Here is a 19,796-nt window from a genome sequence, read left to right as displayed (position 1 = left end):
CTCTTACCGTCTCCATGTCTCGCTTAAATAACCTGCTTACCGCTCACGAGTTCGAAGAACGCAAGCACCGCCGCTATATGCAGCGGGAGCCCGCGCCGCTTCGCTTGGAGCAAATGGGCGACCAACCGACAGCGCCTCGCGGCGAAACTGATGAAGATAGATCACAATTTGCACCATATCCGATAAACAAATATACCATCACAAATTGATGACCGTCGCCAGGGCACAATCGGTAGTGCCACGTACGGGTAATGCGGAGGTTGTGGGTTAGCCTACCATCGGCGACAAGTTGTCTTTTCGTCCACTTTCATTTTCTCTTTTTTTCGGAATTTTCTACATTTGAACTTCAACCACAGCTCATTACCCTGTGCTTTTGTTTGCTTCATTGCCTGCTGGCTTTACGTGGTCGTACACCCGTAACAATAAAGCTTTCCCATCGCAATAACGTCACTAATCCTCTGCACAGGATGGATGCGCCGCCAATTTAACTTTTCAATGGCTTTCCCAATCGCCTAGATGAAGCAAGTGAAATGTGGTGAGGCCACGGTGCGAGGAGGCGAGCAACTTTCCCGCTGCCTCGCCGAGCGCCCTCAAGCGTCATTCCTCACCCCCCGCCTTCCTTCTATATATCAGAGCCTAAGGCCCACGTGATGTTTCTGTCAGCACTCACGCCGCCTCCTTGTCTTTCTGTGCACAGCCTTTCTTTTTACTACCCCTTTTCACTTGCTGCGCAACGCATTTCAACAAGCGGTTGGCCCGCGTGATGTTTCTGTCAGCACTCACGCCGCCTCCTTGTTTTTCTGTGCACTGCCTTTCTTTTTACTACCCCTTTTCACTTGCTGCGCAACGCATTTCAACAAGCGGTTTTGCCATTCCGAGTTTAACGGGCATCCCCCGAGTCCTTCACACTGCTGCTGGCGATTTGCGTGCACTAGACGCCGAGTCATCTCTGCTGGCGGGAGGAATGAGCCTTCCATGAAACATGAAAGGTGCAGAGGCTTGTGTTTGAATTTTCGGTTGTAGCCGCAGCGTACATAGGCGTAATACTTTGCAGACACGATTGTCACCATGTGTCTGTTTGCAGTGTCGAAAGCTAGTGGAAATAGTGAGCAACGCATGTAGTGCATGCGTGCAACAGCAAGTTTTCGGTGCACCTCGCCCTGCTATACGACTGTACGTACAATCGTCCCCTGCTTGATCCCTCAGCATGGATTATGTTTGGCCATTAGTGCAATCTTTCCGGGAAAACGATGAGAATGCTGTTGCATAGTCTACTATATCCTTATCAGTGCCGTCTTCCAAACTTCACATCCGCTTTCACCTCCCCATAGCTCTGAATTCATCGCAGTTTCTTATGCACAATTGCTGTTTCTGTTTAATGCAGATATTGAGGACATGTGTTGGTGACATAAATTTTAGGAAAAATTTAACCGGTGCATATTAGAAATGTAAGCCCCCATATCTGCAGCAAAAAAAAAAAGCAGTACTTTGCTGCTTAAGTGCACCACCCGAACATGATGAATGACCTGCTACATTCCCATAGCCACAATTTTCAATACCAAGTTGCATGCCTTAGCTCCAAAATATTTAACCCTTTCTGCAAAACCTGGCATCCTTGTACTCTTGCTCACAAGCATACTGTGCAGTACAAGCATACCTTCAGTAGTACACTGAGGGCCAAGGCTCATGTCGGTAATAAGAGCTGGCTGCATGCTCCAGGGACTGGCAGAGGGCGCACCCCATTGTGCATTACTAGATTTTCCATGAAGCTTTCATTCAGTAAGCATTAGACAACAGGTCACAATCAGTAGCAGACACCAAAGGATTGCTTCTTCTGGTGCTCCATTCTGCTTGGCTGACACAGCCCATAGCTTTTATTTCAGTAGCGCGTTGGAAGCTACAGACATGGTATGTCCCACCACGTCCACAAACAGTTACGACAGGATCTTTGATGTCTGGTGAGGTTGGCCGTTGCGAGGACTAGAGCATGTTACTATGTAGAACATACCAAATGTGTGGAGCTCAGCATAATACTACATTGCAGCAACTTGCCATTACACTGCCAAAGAGCCAGATATGTGAATGAAAATGGCTTGTCTGCATTACATTACTAAACCGATAGTATATTTCACATTTACTCATTTGCAAGATTCCTGAATGGGTGGTGGAAATTAAATAAAGCATGACATGCATACTATAACGTATCCATCGGTGTGACACGAAGAAGGGTGATGAGCAAGCCAATCTAAAAAAAGACAGTATTCTTCAAGACAGTCATTTTTTTTATAAATGTATGTTGCACCCCCAAAACCCCTAATCTTCTCAGAAGCCTGGCACAATGTGCCCCTTTTTCTTTAGCCGCTTCATCTTGGTCTGAAGCTTGGCCTGCTTGCGTGCCTTGATGTTGTCCCGACGTTTCTGCTGGCGTTCTTCCTGACGTTGCTTGACGTGCTCAGTGCGAGACTCCCACTTCTTGCGGCTTTGCTGCCGGCGCTTTTCGTGCCGTTTCAGCGACGCCTTCAGCAGCTCTGGGTCATCCCTGACCTGCAAATGCAGAGAGGGCTTTTTTAAAGTTCCTGATATAGATGGAGCAGTGCCATGCACACCGACATACTGGACAGCTAAATTGTACTGTTGTATCGCACAATGTTCATCCACAGCATACAGTATTTGCAAGAATGTAACCCAAGATAAAACTGCACTTTCAACTATGTAATGCATGTGGCATTACATAGTTGGCAGCTCTAGAGAGGCAGCGACCGCATGAAACCGAGGAGAAGGGGGCAGCACCCCCAGGAAGGGGGCGGTGGCCTTCTCGGACCCGCGGAAGTAGCGAGGGACCAAGACCTCGAGGAGCACAACACACGAGACTGACGTAGTGGCCGCGTCGCGGTAAAAGCTTGTCCTCCCGGTGTGGAGGGAGCCTAACCAATTCTGCAGGCATATTCAATAAAGTTGTTTCTCTCTCTCTCTCTCTCTCTCTCTCTCTATGTAATGCCGACATTCTTTTCTAAAAATGATATGTGCAGTTTTTAGCCAAAAAGTCACAAAACCTAAAAACATTCACCTTATGCTAGCATTGCTTGAGCTATTACATGGCCATGTCTATGGAATAGCTCAAGCTGGTGTCTACAGGCTATATGTCTATGTGTCATTTTGCCTCGGTCAAAGCCTCATCAGTTTTGTCTGAAGCACCAGACAAACATCGCCTGTCATATTTATTGCCCAGGTATTGCTCTCTCACAGTGTGCCTCCACAAGTCTGATTCCTTTTTAAATTTGTTGAACATTGTTCAATGACTCGATTTTTAAGGTAAATAATGTTTAATTCAACTGAAATGCACCCATGCATGTTAAAACACTTTACTCATTCAAATGAGTTTTGCATGATGTTTCACTGGGACTGTATACACAAAGTCAAGTGTTATAGGCTATTTATGTGTCAACATTATTAGACCATAAAATAATTTCTAAAGGTTGTAATAAAATGTTCAGAGTACCCCAAAGGTATTTAATACACTAAAGCATCATGAACTGAGACAAAGGAGAGGCCAAACCGAGTCAGAAAAGACAGCAAGATGATGCTTTCAAACATGGGAAAAGAAAAGTGCCATCTCTCCCAGCATGCAGGATAAAATATTTTTCCACAAACCACTGTAAAATGTGAAAAAAAAGTATGTGTTTAAAATTGGCAACAGAAGGTGAAGGCCAGAAAAACTAGGCCGCAGCCATGGCCCCGTTGCAGGGCGCCTCCCTCGGCTGCGGGAGATTGCAGGTTGAATTCCCGCCGCCGCTGGGCACCCACTGGTTCTGAAATGGGCACAGGTGAACCAAGGCGTAGCATTCGGTTTTCTTCAGGGGTGATACACCTGAGAAGGGAGCCTGTGCACTAAATTTCCATCGAAACCCTCGTGAGCATCAAAAAGAAAAAGAAAACAAAGTGATGTTTGGGCTGCTCCCATGTGGCGGCCCAAATGTACCTATTGAGGTAGCCATGCCTTCGAGTTGGAGACAAACACACCTTTCTAAGGGCTAAGGTCCCATAACGGCCGAGCATCAGGCTGGAAGCATGCTTGTAGTACCTATTTTACCGGTAGGCACCCAATGGCAGCACTTGCCTCCCACAGCCGTGGCGGATACTCTTCAACAGGACTGTCTGTGGTTGGACAACCAGGTGCACAGAGACAACTCGTAGATCTCTAGTGGGCACTCTATTCGAGATTTGAACCCCTACAAATGTAGAGTACCAGGCCTCTACCCACTGGAGAAAGCTGGCGGGTTTCCGGCAGCACCAGGATTTTAACTCGGTATCGCCCGCATATGAGGCAGATGCTCTACCGCTAGAGGCCACCACTGTGGTGACCTCTAGCGGTTGGAAGTAAAACTTTTGACCACAGACAGCCTTGTTGAAGAAGATCCGCCTCAGCTGTTGGGGACAAGTGCTGCCACTGGGTACCAGCCGGTAAAATAGGTACAAGTGCGCTCCCAGCCTGGTGCTCGGCCATTATGGGGCACCACTGCTTGGAAAGGGGTGTTTGCCTTCAACCCGAAGGCTCAATAGGTTCATTTGGGGCGCCACATGGGAAATGGCCACCATAAGAGCTGCCCAAACATTTTTTTCTCTTTCTCTTCTTTTTTGCTCATGAGGGCACACTTGCACCCATTTGACAACCAGTGGGTGCCCAGCGGCAGAGGGAATCGAACCCACAACCTCCTGCAGTCGAGGCAGGCGCTCTACAACTAGGTCACGGCTGCTTACGTAAAAGTGCGTATCTCTATGCCCTATTAATACATACATTCTTAAACAAAGAAACTAGTATTCATCTTACTTTTTTACTTATTATTATGGCTCTGGCGTTGAAACCATACACTTGGTCTCAAAACAACTGCTAATTGTTTGCTCTTAAACCTTTTAGGCTGTGAATGACATTTTCAACTAATGCCATTGAATTTTCCAACATAGTAGCTCACAAAGGACGCAGGAACTGTTTTTTATTGGAAGATACTGAAAAAGGCCACTTATAATACGAACCCAGACATGCTATTATGAAAGGCAATTCTGGGACCGCAAAAATGAGTTCAACATGGCCTTTGCAGCAAGCGGTAACTGGAACTGAGTTCACGAGGGTTGCAATGTGGGCTTGTTGGTAATGCATCTTGAAGGGGTGTATGGTAGCATGATTAAAAGATGGGACAAAAGAAGATACACAGAGACACACACAGCGCTGTGTGTGTCCCTGTGTGTCTTCTTTTGTCCCGTCTTTTAATCGCGCTACCGTACACCCCTTGAAGATGGAACTGAGTGATGCATTCTCTGATGTTGTAGTTGGACTGCGCCACATGGAAGTTCACTGTAGATGGCTGTTGCATGTGAACATGGCGCAGCGTGCACAGTGAGCCTTTACTTTCGGCAGCCTTCATCAGCCCGACTCTATGCACTTCATTCGTTGTTAGTTTTGCTACCCTCAGCCAGCCATGAAAAAAAGACAACTGCTAACATGTCAGAAAATGGCACTAGTTTTGTGCTCAGTGACAGTGACGACAGGCTTCTCTCACTTCACAATGTTTTTAATTTGAAACTGCCACTGACTCTATGCATAAAAAACAAGACTTCAAACACTTTGGGACCCGAATATAGCATGAGAAGCAAACTTGATGTGCCACGATTCAGAAAAGAAACTTGCATTAATATGCAGGTTTTTACAGCATAGTTTTACCATGTGAGAAAAGTATGCAATATGTTGTTTAAGCTGATAGCCTCCCTTTGACCTCTAAAACAAAAGTTTCTCGAGGCTCAGCCACTTTGTCCACAGACACTGGTCTTATGAAGTTTTTGGAAGCAAGAGATCAGCTGGGACAATATTCTCATTCAATCCCTTTAGAAGGTATGAACACTTTTGTGAGATCTGGCACAGTGCCAAGAACACTGTCACCTGTAGATGCCGATGCATTAAGTGCTAGCCATGCAAAATCACATGAAAGTGATTGTACAGTCGAACCCACTTATAATAACATGCAAGTGCCACAAAAATTCCATGTTTATAACCAATACTTGTTATAACCATGTTGTACGAAAAAAGCTAAATACGGGGACGGCAGAACTGTTATGAGCAAACTATAATGTCGGGAAGGCCACTGCCCTTCCCCTCACCTTCCTCCATCCAGCTGCTGATTGTGTTGACTCGTTTAAGTGTTTACTTCCACCATCCAGCTGCTGATTGTGTTGACTCGCTGAACTGTTTAACACTGCTTCCTGCGTGCTCCAATCGCGTGTAACAAGCCGCAGCTGCCAGTGTTCAAGAATGACACTGCTATAACAATTGCAATGAGGGGTCACGGGCGGCAGGTGATGTGCGAGCTCCACTGAGGCATCGCTTTGGTGCCCCCAAAATGAGCCTTCTAAAATATGCAAGAAGGTTGCCACAGCAGCCTCTCAGCTTGAGAATTCCAGAAGAAACACTGGGGCGAGATCACCATGAGCATCTCGCCACACTGGCTTTTACGAGAAAACCCCATGTCCGTCAGCCTTGCTTGCTTTACGCCAAGCTTGGCAACATCATTTTCCAAGGCATCCAGGTGCTCTATGTAGTGCAGCGAAATGCCCCTCGCAAGAATGAAGCCCCAGAGAGACTGAATCATCTGCAGGGCCTCTGATGAGGACAACATTGAGGCAGCTTGCCCTACTGCGTCACCACTGCCATCGTCACTGTCGCTATCCAATGCAAGCATGTTCGCGACAATTGCCATATCAGTTAAAAGTTCTAATATTTCTAATGCATCGTCCACATGTAGAAACTCTGAGCCCTGAAGCACCTTCGTCAGCTGAAGACAAAGTTTCAGGCGTCACTTCTATGGCTGGAGCTTTGCAGGCTGCACATAAGTCACTGCTGCCTCGGACAAAGCATGCTTTCCCAAAGCAGTTCCGCACCGTAGAAGCGTCTACTTTGGACCATGCACCAATGATAAACTGCACAGCCATCAGTAGGTTGATCTTCAAGTCTGGTTGCTCCCTGCTTGTCCGCATAGCCATGTCCATTAACAAGACTAACTTGTTCAGGAGATGGCGATGATACATGACCTTAAAATTGGCGATCACGCTAGTGTCCATGGGCTGCAAGCCTGCTATCGTATTTGATGGCAGGAAAAAACTTCCACGCTTTAGAGCTTCAGCAGTGAGTGGTGGGCATTACAATTATCCAGGATGAATTCCACCTTCCTCTTAGATCGCTTGATGCGTCGATCAAACTCAAAGAGCCACTCATGCAAAAGTTCTTGCATCATCAGTGCCTTGCGGTTGTGATGGCAGCGTACCGATATCATGGCTGCACCACAGAAGCAGCGAGGAGTTTTTGATTTCCCAATGAGAAATGTAGGGCACTTGTTACTCCCCTCCATGTTGGCACACAAAAACACAGTGAGGTGCAGCTTGATGTTTTTCCCACCCTTACATGTGTCTCCTTTGAAGTGCATGTGTCTTGGATAACAACATCTGGAAGAACAGTCGTGTTTAGTTGACATTACATACAACGATGCTAACGTGGTTGTTGAGGATACGCGGCAGTGTTTCCTCCACCCACTTGTACTTCGCCTCCACGTCAAGCAAGGCTCCTTCGCTGGTGACGGCTTTGTAAACAAGGCCGTGCCTCTCTTTGAAACGTTGTACCCAGCTGCCATCTGGCTGGAAGTCCACATTGTTTATGAGTAGGGCAGACTGCTTCGCCTTTGTGGCCAGAATTGGCTCAGCGATGGGCACGTTCGTGGCATGCACACCATGAAACCACTTAATAGAAGGCCATTTCCACCTCCTTAGAGACATGCATTTGTGCCCATCGTCTAACGAGCAGTTTTCTTTGTCGAACTTCTCTGCCGAGTGGATGATTGTCGACACTGTTGGTTGCGATTGTCCGTACTTCACCAAGTCACACACTTTTTTACTGTCTTTGTAGTCCTTCAAGATAGGTACTACACTTTGTTTTTGGATCTATAGTAGTGCACTTTCTTTGATGATCAGCGGGTTGATCAGTCATCTTCTGTTTTGGCAGCGAGTCAAACGAGGCAGAGAAACCATGTGGCCAGGAATGGCTTCAACGCAACCAACAAAGACGAGCACAAGGAACTTAATCCGTTGGAAGAACTGTGCAGAATGAGAGGCCAGCGAGCAATCTGGGAGCAGCGCTGTCAGCACAGTTGGCACGGTCCATTAGTGTTTCGTAGGGTGGTGCGGCATAGAGCTGCGAGCGCAACCCATTTGTGTGTGGAGGGGTGCAAGGGCAACGGAAGGGAGGGACGCAAGCTTGACGATGTGGAAAAGGCTGGAAAACAGGTTCTATGGACCTCTCCTTGTTTGCAAATAGCATGACATCACTGCAAGTGCCCCTCCCATCAGCCACACCTGCAAAGTGGGCAACAAAGGTCATGTGACCTGTTCTCTCTGCACAAGAGCACTGCTTGTAATCAACTACCACAATCCTAATTCCGGCATATTGCTATTTTTTGAAGTGACAGCATCTATGAACTGTGCTTAGAAAGTATAATCATTGTTGTGCTTTACCAGCACAACAACGTAGCATTGTTGCTGAGTGCATGGTTCCCTTAAGGCAGCATGGAGTGATTTCGTAAGAATGTGCCTCTTCTGCAGATCAAACAGCCACAAAAATGTATTACTCTTCGAAAACGAAGATTTTGTCACAGAAGATGCACATTTTAACACTGCCGAAATGATACTTCACTTAAATGACTGGTCCTCGGACAAAAATTTGCATTGTTGTGAAGGCACTAATTTGCACCCCATTAACACTGTAGTGTTAAACGATCCAAAAGATGAACTTCTCTATTACTATCAGCCATACCAATCAGAACGGTGACCGAATTCCGCCGAGGAAAAATGCAAAGACACTTGTTACCGCGCTTTAAGGGCATGAGGGAACAGTAAGAAACCCCAGGCGGTCAAAACCCCAGACAGAGCCTTTATTTACAGTGTTCCCCATAAGTCACTATGCAACTTAGGGATATAAACCAGGCACGTACCCAGGGGGAAGCCAGGAGGGCCCGCCCCTCCCCACCACGAAATTATGCAGCATACCCCTTCCCGCCTCACCACCACTCCTCACTCACATTCCTAAAGCGCCACCAAACCTATCTTGAGACTTGACAGCTTTTCGACGGTCAACACAGTATTATTATGGCCGAGGCATGGCAGCAATCACTGATCAGGTCAAGGGAAAGGACACTGAACCAAGGGCATGAAACAGATTGATATCCTCCCAGCTAAAGAATGGCAGAATGTTTTCGCCCTTCTCATTATGTCGATGTTTGTTTCGAAATCTCAAAGTGCTGTCGTTGGAAAGGCCCCACTGATATCTTTTTAATGATCTACATTTCACAGCCATACCAAAAAATTCCAAAACTGCAATGAAACCCTGCAATAACTGTTAAGCCCATAAGCAATATGAATGTGACTTGAAAAAGGGAGTACCAGAAAAACACAAAGGATGTGCACACAAGGAAAAGGCATTAGACACAGATGGACACTGGACTTTAAGCTGGACTTCATTGGAATTTACATTACCGCACATAATCTCCGACGCATGCGTATCTTCGACTCCTCATCATTACGCCATGAATGTCGCCTGTTACCTCGTCTGATTTCTTTCCCCTAATTGTACAGCACTTTTCATGCAGAATTGGCAACAGGAAACAAGGGTTGCAAGAAGTGGAAAAATTAAGTGATCTACTAAGGGAGAGAGCCAAGGCAACAGCCAAACTGCAAGGAAAAGCGAAAATTAACAAATTTAACCGTTGTTTGTGAAAATATTTATGGATGAAAATCTTTTTACTTAAAAAGAAAGTAGAGAAAACGCCGCTGGAAGTGGAGTATGGTTCCATGTGTTTTGAATGACGTTTCTATAGTTATCAGTTGAGCCTCCCGATGTAGGCACTTCTATTCTGTGCTTACATGGGTGTTTCTCTAAACTTCCAGGGTGGGCACACTACGTCTAGAACCGCAACATCCTGCACTCTACGTGGTTGCACAGGACTGGCAGCCACACATCATTATGCAACTTCCCAAATAACAATACGAGTTGCTTTTGGCACTTGACTTGGTAGAGCAGTAAACGAGGGATTGAAAAGAACCCATTGTTCCACAAATATATATTTCTCTATAATTCTTCCAGAGCTAATTAGAAAAAGCACCACTACAAATCTTTATTTTATGCTTTTCCTAGTTTACTTGTTCTTAGCCTTCCTGTGTTTCTCTCCTGTGTGAGTCAATTTGATACGATTCCTAGTTTGCCAAGTAAAAGAGAGGTGTATATCACAGGCGTAGTTGTGAGATAGACCTTATTTCATCTCTTCTGCAGGTTTATGCGCCTTTATAGCAAACAGTGGGAATTATTAACGTTCGTACAAGTAAAACTACACGCGTCTCTCATTTGCATAGAAAAGTTACCTTGTGGGTTGCCCCCCCCCCCCAAAAAGATCCTGGGTATGTGCCTGTGCTAAACACTATAATTTAATTTTAATTATCAGTCATAGTAATGGAAATGTACAAAGCAAGAGTGTACATAGTTACATAGTCCATTGCAATCTAACTTTGCTGTGTCTGCTGCCTCCCTTTGCTGCTTTCAACTTTTGCATGTCTACAGGGTCCTGAATATTTCACTATGCGTGTTCGAAAAAAGGTTTTGCACTCACCATTGCCCTGCTGTTGCTCAAATTTTGCAGAACCATCGCATTTTGGCACCGACTCCATTTAGTATAACACTTGGCACAGTTAAATGCCTGGTCTTAAAGAAGAAAGTGCAAATCTGCCTGCGCTTATGGGGATGCAAGCTGCTGCTGCAACGGCGCAAGCATAAACTTATTTTTCAGCCTACAGTCAGCTGCAGAAAGTAGCATATCAAGGAGGGCAGTCGCTTGTTCCAGGAGTGGGCAACACGCGGCAGCGATGTGGAGCAGGCAACATGCATCGCCGGCGTGGTGTGACGTACCCCAGGAGAGGTCTATTGGATGAGCGTGCGGCGGCCATTGGGGCGGCGGGCAAGGGTGTAGCAGCTCAAGTTCCTCTTTTTCTTTTCAAGGATTTTGCATTCCATTACCTTTCAGCACGGACACCCAGCAGCCAGACTTCATCACTATAACCGATAATGCGGCATAAGGGCATTATCATAAGGAAAGTAAGCGGGTTATTTCACCACAGACAACATACAAAGTTGATGATGCAGCAGCTTGTCATTGTTACAACCAATATACAGTAAAACCTCGTTAAACCGTACCCGCTTAAACAGTAGTTTCGGTTTAAATGTAGTAAAGTCAATTCCCCGACTCAGCGGCCATTGAACATAATGTATTTAGTATCCGCATAAACCGTACCAGCTTATTGCGTACGCATCGGTTAAAACGTAGCCTTTCCACTTTTCGTCGCGCAAACACGGCGGTGCGTCGTCTCCACCGGGCGGTCCGGCAGAACAACAAGCCTCAGAGATCGGTACAACGGCCTCCAAGCGCCCTGTGCGTTTGAACGTGAAGCCGCATCAACATCAACATCATTTCGACGCCGTTCCAGAGAGCGAGAGCGTCATGGCGTCGCGCAAGCGAGGACTCGCGTCATGCCGAAGCTCGGATAAAAAAAGACGCCGGGTGCTCAGCATAGAAGAAAAATTAGACATCGTCTGTGCTATCGGACGTGACATGAAGTCGGCGCTGGCCCGCGACATGGATCTGCTGTTGACTACAGTGTGTGGCATTTGGAATGCGAAGTTGCTCGGCAGCGCTGCTGCGACCGCAAAGAGATGTCGGCTACGAGGTTCGACTTTTCGCCATCGTTGCCTCTGTTGTTGCCGAAGTGTCGACTAGCGACAGTGATGAGGACGACACGGAAAGCGACAGCACGGGCGATTCAGGCCCGACAGTGGCAGAAGCTGCGCGTTACGTCAGCTTCGTGAATGCAATCGTCGCAACGAGAACAGGGGCGCGATAACGTAACTATTCCAAACCAAAAGTTTTCCGAACTCCGGCACCCGGCAATGAAAAAGGCGCCCCGGAACTTATGCAGCACTAGTGCGCGCGTGCACGGAGTAACGCCAACGAGGAATCTGCCGTGCGAGTGTTTGCCGAGAGGAGGGGGGCTGGCTGAGAAGCTGGCACGCAGCTTGAGTAAGTTTGAGGCTGCTGTCGTCGTGCTAGGCCGCCGCGGCATCAAACGAAAATAACACTTATGTCGCGCGAAGTGAATAAATACTGCATGTTTTTTCCCCTTTCATCGCACTCTCTCTGAGTTCCGTTTTCTACAGGTAAGTGGGCGATCTCATGCTATTTCGGTTAAACAGTACTACCGTTTAGTACGTACTTTTTCCGAGCTCCGGCCAACTACGGTTTAACGAGGTTTCACTGTACAGTCAAAGCTCGATATATCGAACACAGATATATAAAATTATTGTGTATAACGAATACTTTCTATATCACCTGGAAAATCGCATGCATTTTTTATTTCGAATGGGGTCGGGCGTAAAATGGATATATCGAACTCCGCCACCCCAGACCACGTGCACTATGTTGACAGGCGGTGAGCTTTCCCACAACACTATCGAAGATAGCGGTGGCGTGATGGGCGTTCTCGGCTGCTGCACACAATAGATGCACACATCGATCGCGTTGAGGGCACCCGTTGAGGCGGCTTGGCTACTTCGACGTCGATGACTCATTGTATTTGGTGCACTGGCTCCTCCTCGCTGCCACACTCCGCGCCTCGTGAGGTCAGGCAGTTCGCATCCACAAAGACATGCGACAGCGCGCCCTTACTGGGCTCTCTCACAGACGCTTTGGCAGACGCCACTTAATATGTTGTTATTGACAGTGTTTCAAAATGCTTTGATTGACGAACGTGAAGATTGCAGCAGAAGTAGCGGCCAAACGAAGATGCTGCCGAAGTTGATCCCGCAAGCGCTGATGTTGCCCCGCTCCCAACTTCATCTGGGCTGTAGCTGGCACCAGAATATCGCTTTTGGATGGTTGATTATGTGACGACTCCGTGTATAGGCACGCGGCTGCCAATAAGAAACAGGCTACACTGCTGCATTACTTTCAGCCAAATAAACAAATACTTTGTGTGAAGCTTCAAATGAGTATTTAATGCGCCACTATTGGGGCGCGATCAGGGATCGTTGTTCGGTTGCGCCGCACAAAATTGGCCAAGGCCGCATCGACTTCACACAGCTGACAAAGTCGGCGCAGCCTAGGCTAAATGCATGCAGCATAGTCGACCCCGTGCACTTGGCTGACTAAGTCGACGCAGCCTAGGCCAATTGTGCACGGTGCAACCAAATGCGCACATGTTGTTTCACTGATTGATTGATTTCCAGAAGTTTTTGACGCATTTCTTACGTGACTTTATATATTGAATTCTGGCTATATTGAACTATTTCGCAATCACTGCGCTGTTCAATACATAGAGGTTCGACTGTATTTCTGAAAGTGGCTTGACTAAGAAAACTGCACATGGAAACAACTTCCACATCACTGATAATAAAAAACAAACATTTAGCCACCCACCTTGATCCCCTCAGCCCTGTCCAGAGCCCGGTGCCACTTCTGCTTCTCCTGAGCTTTTTTTGCACGCTCCGGGTCAAGTTCCTCAAGGTTCTTCATCTTTTCTGCCTTCATCTCCAGTTGATGGACAAGCTTCTTCTTCTCAACTTTGGGACGCGCATCTGTCCCTGCTGCTGAGCCAGCCAGCTCAAACTTGCTGTACACCATGTGGCTGTCGCGGTTGAAGACCGGCGCTGCCTGGGGCACCTTTCCTACTTTCTTGCTGCTTGCAGCGGGTAAGGTGTCTTGAGTTGGTTTGTGTCGTTTGTTCTGGGTCGGCTTGGCAGTTGGCTTGGCAGCTTGTTTGGTGGCTTTGCGCTCCCCTCCTTCCGGTCTTTTGCCTGTGACAATGAACACCAAAGTTAACAATTCAAGCACTTATACAAATAGACACAAGTGTGCTTCATGAAATCGTGGTTGGCTGCTTTCACCAAAGTGAAAAGTGTGACCTTGAAGAGAGTTTGCTGATAGGCTAGTTCGTACATGATGCTACGTGAGAACCAAACAGCGCCAGAAATAAGACAAAGCACAAGCATGTCCAGTCACATAGGCACAGCCTATCGTGAAAAAATAAAGGCAATTTGGACATCACCAGCAATCACCAATGGGCCTTTAGCTTTTTCAATAGTCTGTACAGTTCTCAATGAATGAAATCTAGTATAACAGCATATGGCTAGCACTACACTTTGTGCTCTTCTTTGAAATGCTGGGAATATTTTTATTGGCAAGCATGTTACACAAGTGTGAATGTTGCTGTGATAATGACATTTTTCATTACGTACATCCTGAAACATAATGTATTCCCTGAAACTCAAGCAATAATCTAAGCGTCAGATGTTTACTGCAGTTTGAGATGCTAAGTGTCCAAAGTTAAAATTATATTTCAATTAATTTGTTGAGCAGAGTAGAAGCATGGCCACACATTTTATTACACTAAATTTCTAATCCACATGAGTAGAGTTCCAATTCAATTTCAATCGATTCAACGTTTAAGCTTCAATTGATTCAACGTTTGTCTTTTTAAGGCATAGAGGACGTGACATACTGCATGCTCTGTGCCTTTTTGACTCCACGTCCAACCCTAAGGCTATTCCTAGGACAGCCTCTCTTCCAACCTAAACATCACACAATGGCAACAAGAATGATCTCCTCACCTCTTAGAGTCTCAATCTTGCGGCTGAGCCGCTGTCGGAGCTCATCCAGAGAACTGGCCCGATCCAGTGCAGCTGAGTGCAGGCTCACTTCTGCAAGAGTGTTGAGTATGCACACTGATCAGGGCACACACCTCAACTAAAGGCACTCAGTGTCACCCATAAAGCAAGAGATATTTAGGAGGTGAAACTTCACACTAGCAGTAGTGTGAACAGACACAAAGAAAACATCTTGGGATGGGAATAATGGTCAGCTGCATAAGTGGGGCAGGGGCATCTCAGTAAATGCTGCCATGAAAGCTGGGCCACACGAAGGTCTGCCATCTTGTATCCTTCATTATGAGAGAAAGCCTTTCCTTTTGCATGAAGATGCCGAGACTCAAAACAAGAAATGCAATTTTCAGCAGCTTATTATTCATGTTAATTACTACGTTATGCTGCCACCAAAAACTACTCTGCATGAAATGCATGGTTTGATGAATAAAGCATGGTGTGAATGCACAACTGATAGCACATTTTGCACAATCCACAGCCCTACACTGCAGCCTCTCACATTGATTGAGTTGTTTTGAAATATTAAACCACATTAATCAATCTCCTTTGATATGCGAAGAATCTTTTTGTTCACAAGCATTTCAGGGCTAGAGGTGTGAGTGTCATTGTGGCAATTATATTTCTCACTATGTATGTCCAGGGTTTATACTCTCCCTTCAGTAGGGGGGGGGAAAGAGGGGTTCGTAGGGCGGCCACAAATATAGTGCACGCACACACATACATGCTCATATATATATATTATATATATATATATATATATATCGGCAAAGCAATGAATCACAAGAACCAGCAGGAAAACAGGTCAAAGAATAGAAGGACAGAGGAAAAAATACCAGGATTTTACTGCCATTTCAGCCGGGGACCGGCCTTCACTCTGGCAGAGGCCAGTCCCGACTCACTGTCGGAAGAATGGCATGATGAAGAGTGGCAGCAGCAGCGAACGAATGCTTGTTGTTGCCTCTAGCTTTAACGCATCTTCAAAACTTGAGATTATGTGAATTTCTATACAACGGACGCAAGAACATGACTAAATGTGATTCTACGTCTCAGTCAGTTTCGTCACAACTCTCACAGGGCACAGAAGTTGTGTTTGGGACATTCACTTTTTGTTTACTTTATTGGCGCTGAAATAGCCAACTTCAAGCAATGCAGTGAGGCCAACTTTCTTTAGACCTAAAGCAATTTTTATGCGTGTTCTGCAAATAAATGCATTATTCTTGTTGTATTTTGGGCATTTATTTAATTTGCTGATCCAATCAAGCACTTAGAAAATATTGGCACTTTAAAAATGCTTTCTTTTTTTTTTTTCAGAAATATTTCGGAGAGTAAAGGGTCAAATACTATATAAAAACTCGAAGCAAATAAGTGTAGTTGCAACACAGAACATTAGTTGCTTTGCCTCATTGACAACCTCAGGCACTACAACAATATATTTTATGGTTTCTCACTTACTCACCTACAAAAGTGGACAAAATGCTTGTCTTTGTTATACCTCAGCACTCATCGTGCACAACTAAATGAATGATAATTAACTGGTAACCTAAAGAAACCAAGGTGGACAGTCACAAGCTAATTCACAAGCAGGTAGCTTCATGCTCAGGCGACTCATAAAACAGTTGCTATGCCAAGATTCTTAGTTGAACAAGGCTGGTGATTGTCATGTGCCGTGCCTCGGGGAAATGCATGCAGCAGTAATACAATACTTGCTTTCCTGTTTCTGCTCTTGCCACATCAATTGATTATTCGCAGTTAATCTATTAACCAAAAAATTAGAATTGATTCACACAAGGCACTACTGGTAGTAAAATCAACTCCAGTGCTGATCAAATGGGTGCCGCAGTGCTACAATTGGCCTGCCTAGTGGAAAACGAGCCCCCCCCCCCCCTTTTCAATAATGGGGGTGGGGGGAGGGCCCTGCCTGACTTTAAGCACTGTGTATGTCCCAGAACATGTAAGGGAAGGGGGGGCTGTACTTCTGACACTAAATGTTTTGTAGTTGAGACTACCTGGAAGAAAGGAATGAACGACTGTGCAATGGTTGGCTATAGTCAGAGGGATATGACATCCTGCTTGAAATGCAATGCCAAGTTTTCAAACAAGAGAGAATTAAAATGTCATGCAACATTCCAAATTTAAGGAGAAGCTCTGCAATGTCACTGGGTAATTGATCACTCACTGGCCTTCCGGGGTTTCTTGCTTTTCGGTTCACCGGCCTGCAGTAGCTGGCTGACAGTCTGGAAAAGGCCCGGGTCTAGCCGTGCCATTTTGTGTGCCTTCTTGACGCCCGAGCCTTGGAAGGAACACAGTCAATTCTTGCATTAATTCAGGCTCCAGAGGATCAGAAGACTTTGTTTCAATTATTAAAAGACTGGTTAATCAAAATTTGAATGAGATACGATCGATGCAAAATCTGTGACTCATTACATAAACAGATACACATCCATGATCAAAGGTGTGCAGACCAGGTGTTCTACGAAAAACAAAAACAAATTTGTGTATGGAAGCATTGTTCATTTTAGCTACTGCTGTGTGAATTTCTTTTTTTTTCTCTTTGAATTGTCGGTGGTCTCAGAAAGTGGATTAATTGGCACAACCTGTTCTCAAAAAACACATGGTTCAAATAAACTGAAAGCCTCACTTGTATTGAGCATGTACAATGTTATGTAGCACGTCAAATAAAATGTAGAGATTTGTTTAACTAGAATAACAGATTATCCAAGTGTGAAATATTGTGGTTCCACTGCAGTAGCACAGCACGTGAAACAAATTTGTCAGATGAGCACATGCTCATTCCTCCGTAGCTTGGCTAGTTAGCAAACAAATGTTCTGTTAACTCAATGTGGGCATCCTTAATTCCACAGGGTAGTATACGAGGCTTTATTGGTCGGTTACATGCAGGCCAATAGGTTCATGTATTATGTGATGCCTGCAGTCGAAAGGATGTTCCATGTCCTTTACCAAGGCTGTGAGTAGCACTGGCTAACATTGACAGGACTACGTCTAGTACACATATACAAACACCCAAGAAAATGTACAGGAGGATTGCGGCCTTGATAGTTCAATAGTAGAGCACTGCAGGTGTAATGTGGGCTCGATTCCCGCTTGCTCCAAGCTGCATTTTCATTCCCTTTCATTTCCCTTTTCATTATTATTTCTATGTTTCAACTAAAGAGGACAGTTCCCTCTGTTTGCCTGGTTTCATTTCTGCTGGTTTGATACAGCTGTAACTAACAAAACATAGATTCCCTTAGTTCCTCTCATTCTTCTAGCTCACATATCATAATTCACATAGCATGGGGATGAAGCTCTAAGCATTTGGATGCTATCAGTGGCACTGAGATATTTTCTTTTGTGTGCAAAACAGTTAGTTGCACTTCAAACGCACAGTCCATGATCAAGATACTATACAGTTCAGCTGCAGCTGTTCACGGCAGCTTTTCTGTCGTTGTGACATTAGAAGCATGTCACAATTTGGAAGCAGCTCATCAATTTCCCACAATTCGAAGTGTTATGGTTACCACATGGCAGTCCAGTGTGGCTACACAGATAATAATATGAAATGAAGCTTGATAAAGTTGTCACAAGTACTTGCTGACGATGACGATGCCCTATCTGTCCACTCATTTTCTGCAATCGCTGTTTTGTTTCAGTGGCTGTATATTAAAGGGACACTTAATAGAAAAAATTTTCTCACCTGTGTTACTAGACTATCCTTCTACAATACCAAAAGCGGCACTGTTACCACGACAAGAGGCTTGGTAGGCCAGAAAAGGCACAACAAGGAAAGACAGGTGGCGACGCCACCTGGAAGTTCCCGCATGAAATCGCCATGACGTCACAGATTTTTACGGCGTCTGCTGGAGCCTAAGTAATCATTTATAGATAAAAATGGACTGGTATGCATTGTGTTCTAAAGGAACCAAAGATTTAACATGGCAAGTTTCGGAAACATTTATTGAGCCTACGCGGCCCAAATATAGAAAAACACTTTGACGTCAGTGACGTCACACTGACGTACCGGCATTGGAGTTTCGGCGCGAAATTGAAAAAAAATGAAACAATGACCTTAGTTGTTTTTCTAACAACCAATCTATTTTCGCCAAATTAACGAAAATAGAGTTTTCAAAGACTCTGAGATGCGGCATACACGTGAGTGGCAGACCCATGAGCCATCGCGGCAGACCTGCGATGAGTGTTCACATGTAATATCAGTCTAAACTGCTTTAGTGTCCCTTTAAGTATTCCGTTGGTTTCACTCCTTCGACCACATCATACGGACAATTGGCGTACGGAGGTGCGATTTCACAAGTGCGCTCCGAAGAACGGTTGGATTGGTCGCAAGCTTAGGTGACAGCACTGAGTTCTGTTATAACAAACCGCTCAATGCGTGAAACTGCAGGAGTTTAGCAACCAGATGTCGAATTTCGTAATGGCGCTTGCGTCAATTTAGCAACTTTCCATCTCCCCAGCGCTCTTATAGCTAATTAAGAACGTGATCGGTAAATAACGTGAGAGCTGCAAGATGACAGCACAGCAAGCATCTCCGCAAGTGAGGAAAACACGACAGGGCACGCGAAAACGTTGCACTTTTCTACGGTACCAGCTTACGTTTTCTCCGGGGTGAACACTTAAAAACATCGCAACACCACAACTCACACGCTAACGAGACACTACCTTGTACCCGGTTAGCCACTTTTGAGTTGATCTCTTCGGTCAATGCCTCCACTGTGTCAGAGTCAAAGTAGTACTTCGGAGGCACCGTGTCAATCAGCCGAAGCATGTAATCGTCCTCGGCCATCAGTCGGCTGCGCAATGAATCATCACGCGATCGCTCAGATTCGTTCATGGTAGGTTCGATCACCGCGTCGTGGAGACCACCACCACGCGTAAATTTCAATCAATGGGCTGCGCCATCTTGCAATAGGCTCGCAGATAAGTTGTAACTTCTAATAATTAAATATAAAATGTCTTAGTAACAAATATTCAAATATTTAAATTGTAAATA

At 45.5% G+C, this 19,796-nt stretch overlaps 1 protein-coding gene across 1 annotated transcript; it reads right to left on the bottom strand.

Moving 5' to 3' along the window:
* Positions 1-2,261: 2,261 nt before the first annotated feature.
* Surf6 (Surfeit locus protein 6) lies at positions 2,262-19,706 on the bottom strand. The gene is made up of 5 exons (XM_050171192.3): positions 19,466-19,706; positions 16,968-17,081; positions 14,741-14,830; positions 13,551-13,927; positions 2,262-2,544 (listed from the first exon to the last, which is right to left on the bottom strand). The coding sequence occupies exons 1-5, from the start codon at positions 19,635-19,637 to the stop codon at positions 2,323-2,325; spliced, it is 975 nt and encodes a 324-aa protein (XP_050027149.1). The 5' UTR covers positions 19,638-19,706; the 3' UTR covers positions 2,262-2,322.
* Between the last annotated feature and the right edge of the window lie 90 nt (positions 19,707-19,796).

The sequence above is a fragment of the Dermacentor andersoni genome, chromosome 6 (assembly GCF_023375885.2).
Source record: "Dermacentor andersoni chromosome 6, qqDerAnde1_hic_scaffold, whole genome shotgun sequence".
NCBI lineage: Eukaryota > Metazoa > Arthropoda > Arachnida > Ixodida > Ixodidae > Dermacentor > Dermacentor andersoni.
Note: the sequence above shows the minus strand (reverse complement) of the source record. Positions and strands in the feature narration are given on the sequence as shown.

Coding starts and splice junctions, on each gene's coding strand:
- Surf6 (XM_050171192.3), bottom strand. CDS start 19,637: ATGAACGAATCTGAGCGATCGCGTGATGATTCATTGCGCAGCCGACTG. Junction 14,831..16,967: donor CAAGAAACCCCGGAAGGCCA/GTGAGTGATCAA, acceptor ACACTCTTGCAG/AAGTGAGCCTGCACTCAGCT. Junction 2,545..13,550: donor ACAGGGCTGAGGGGATCAAG/GTGGGTGGCTAA, acceptor CTGCATTTGCAG/GTCAGGGATGACCCAGAGCT.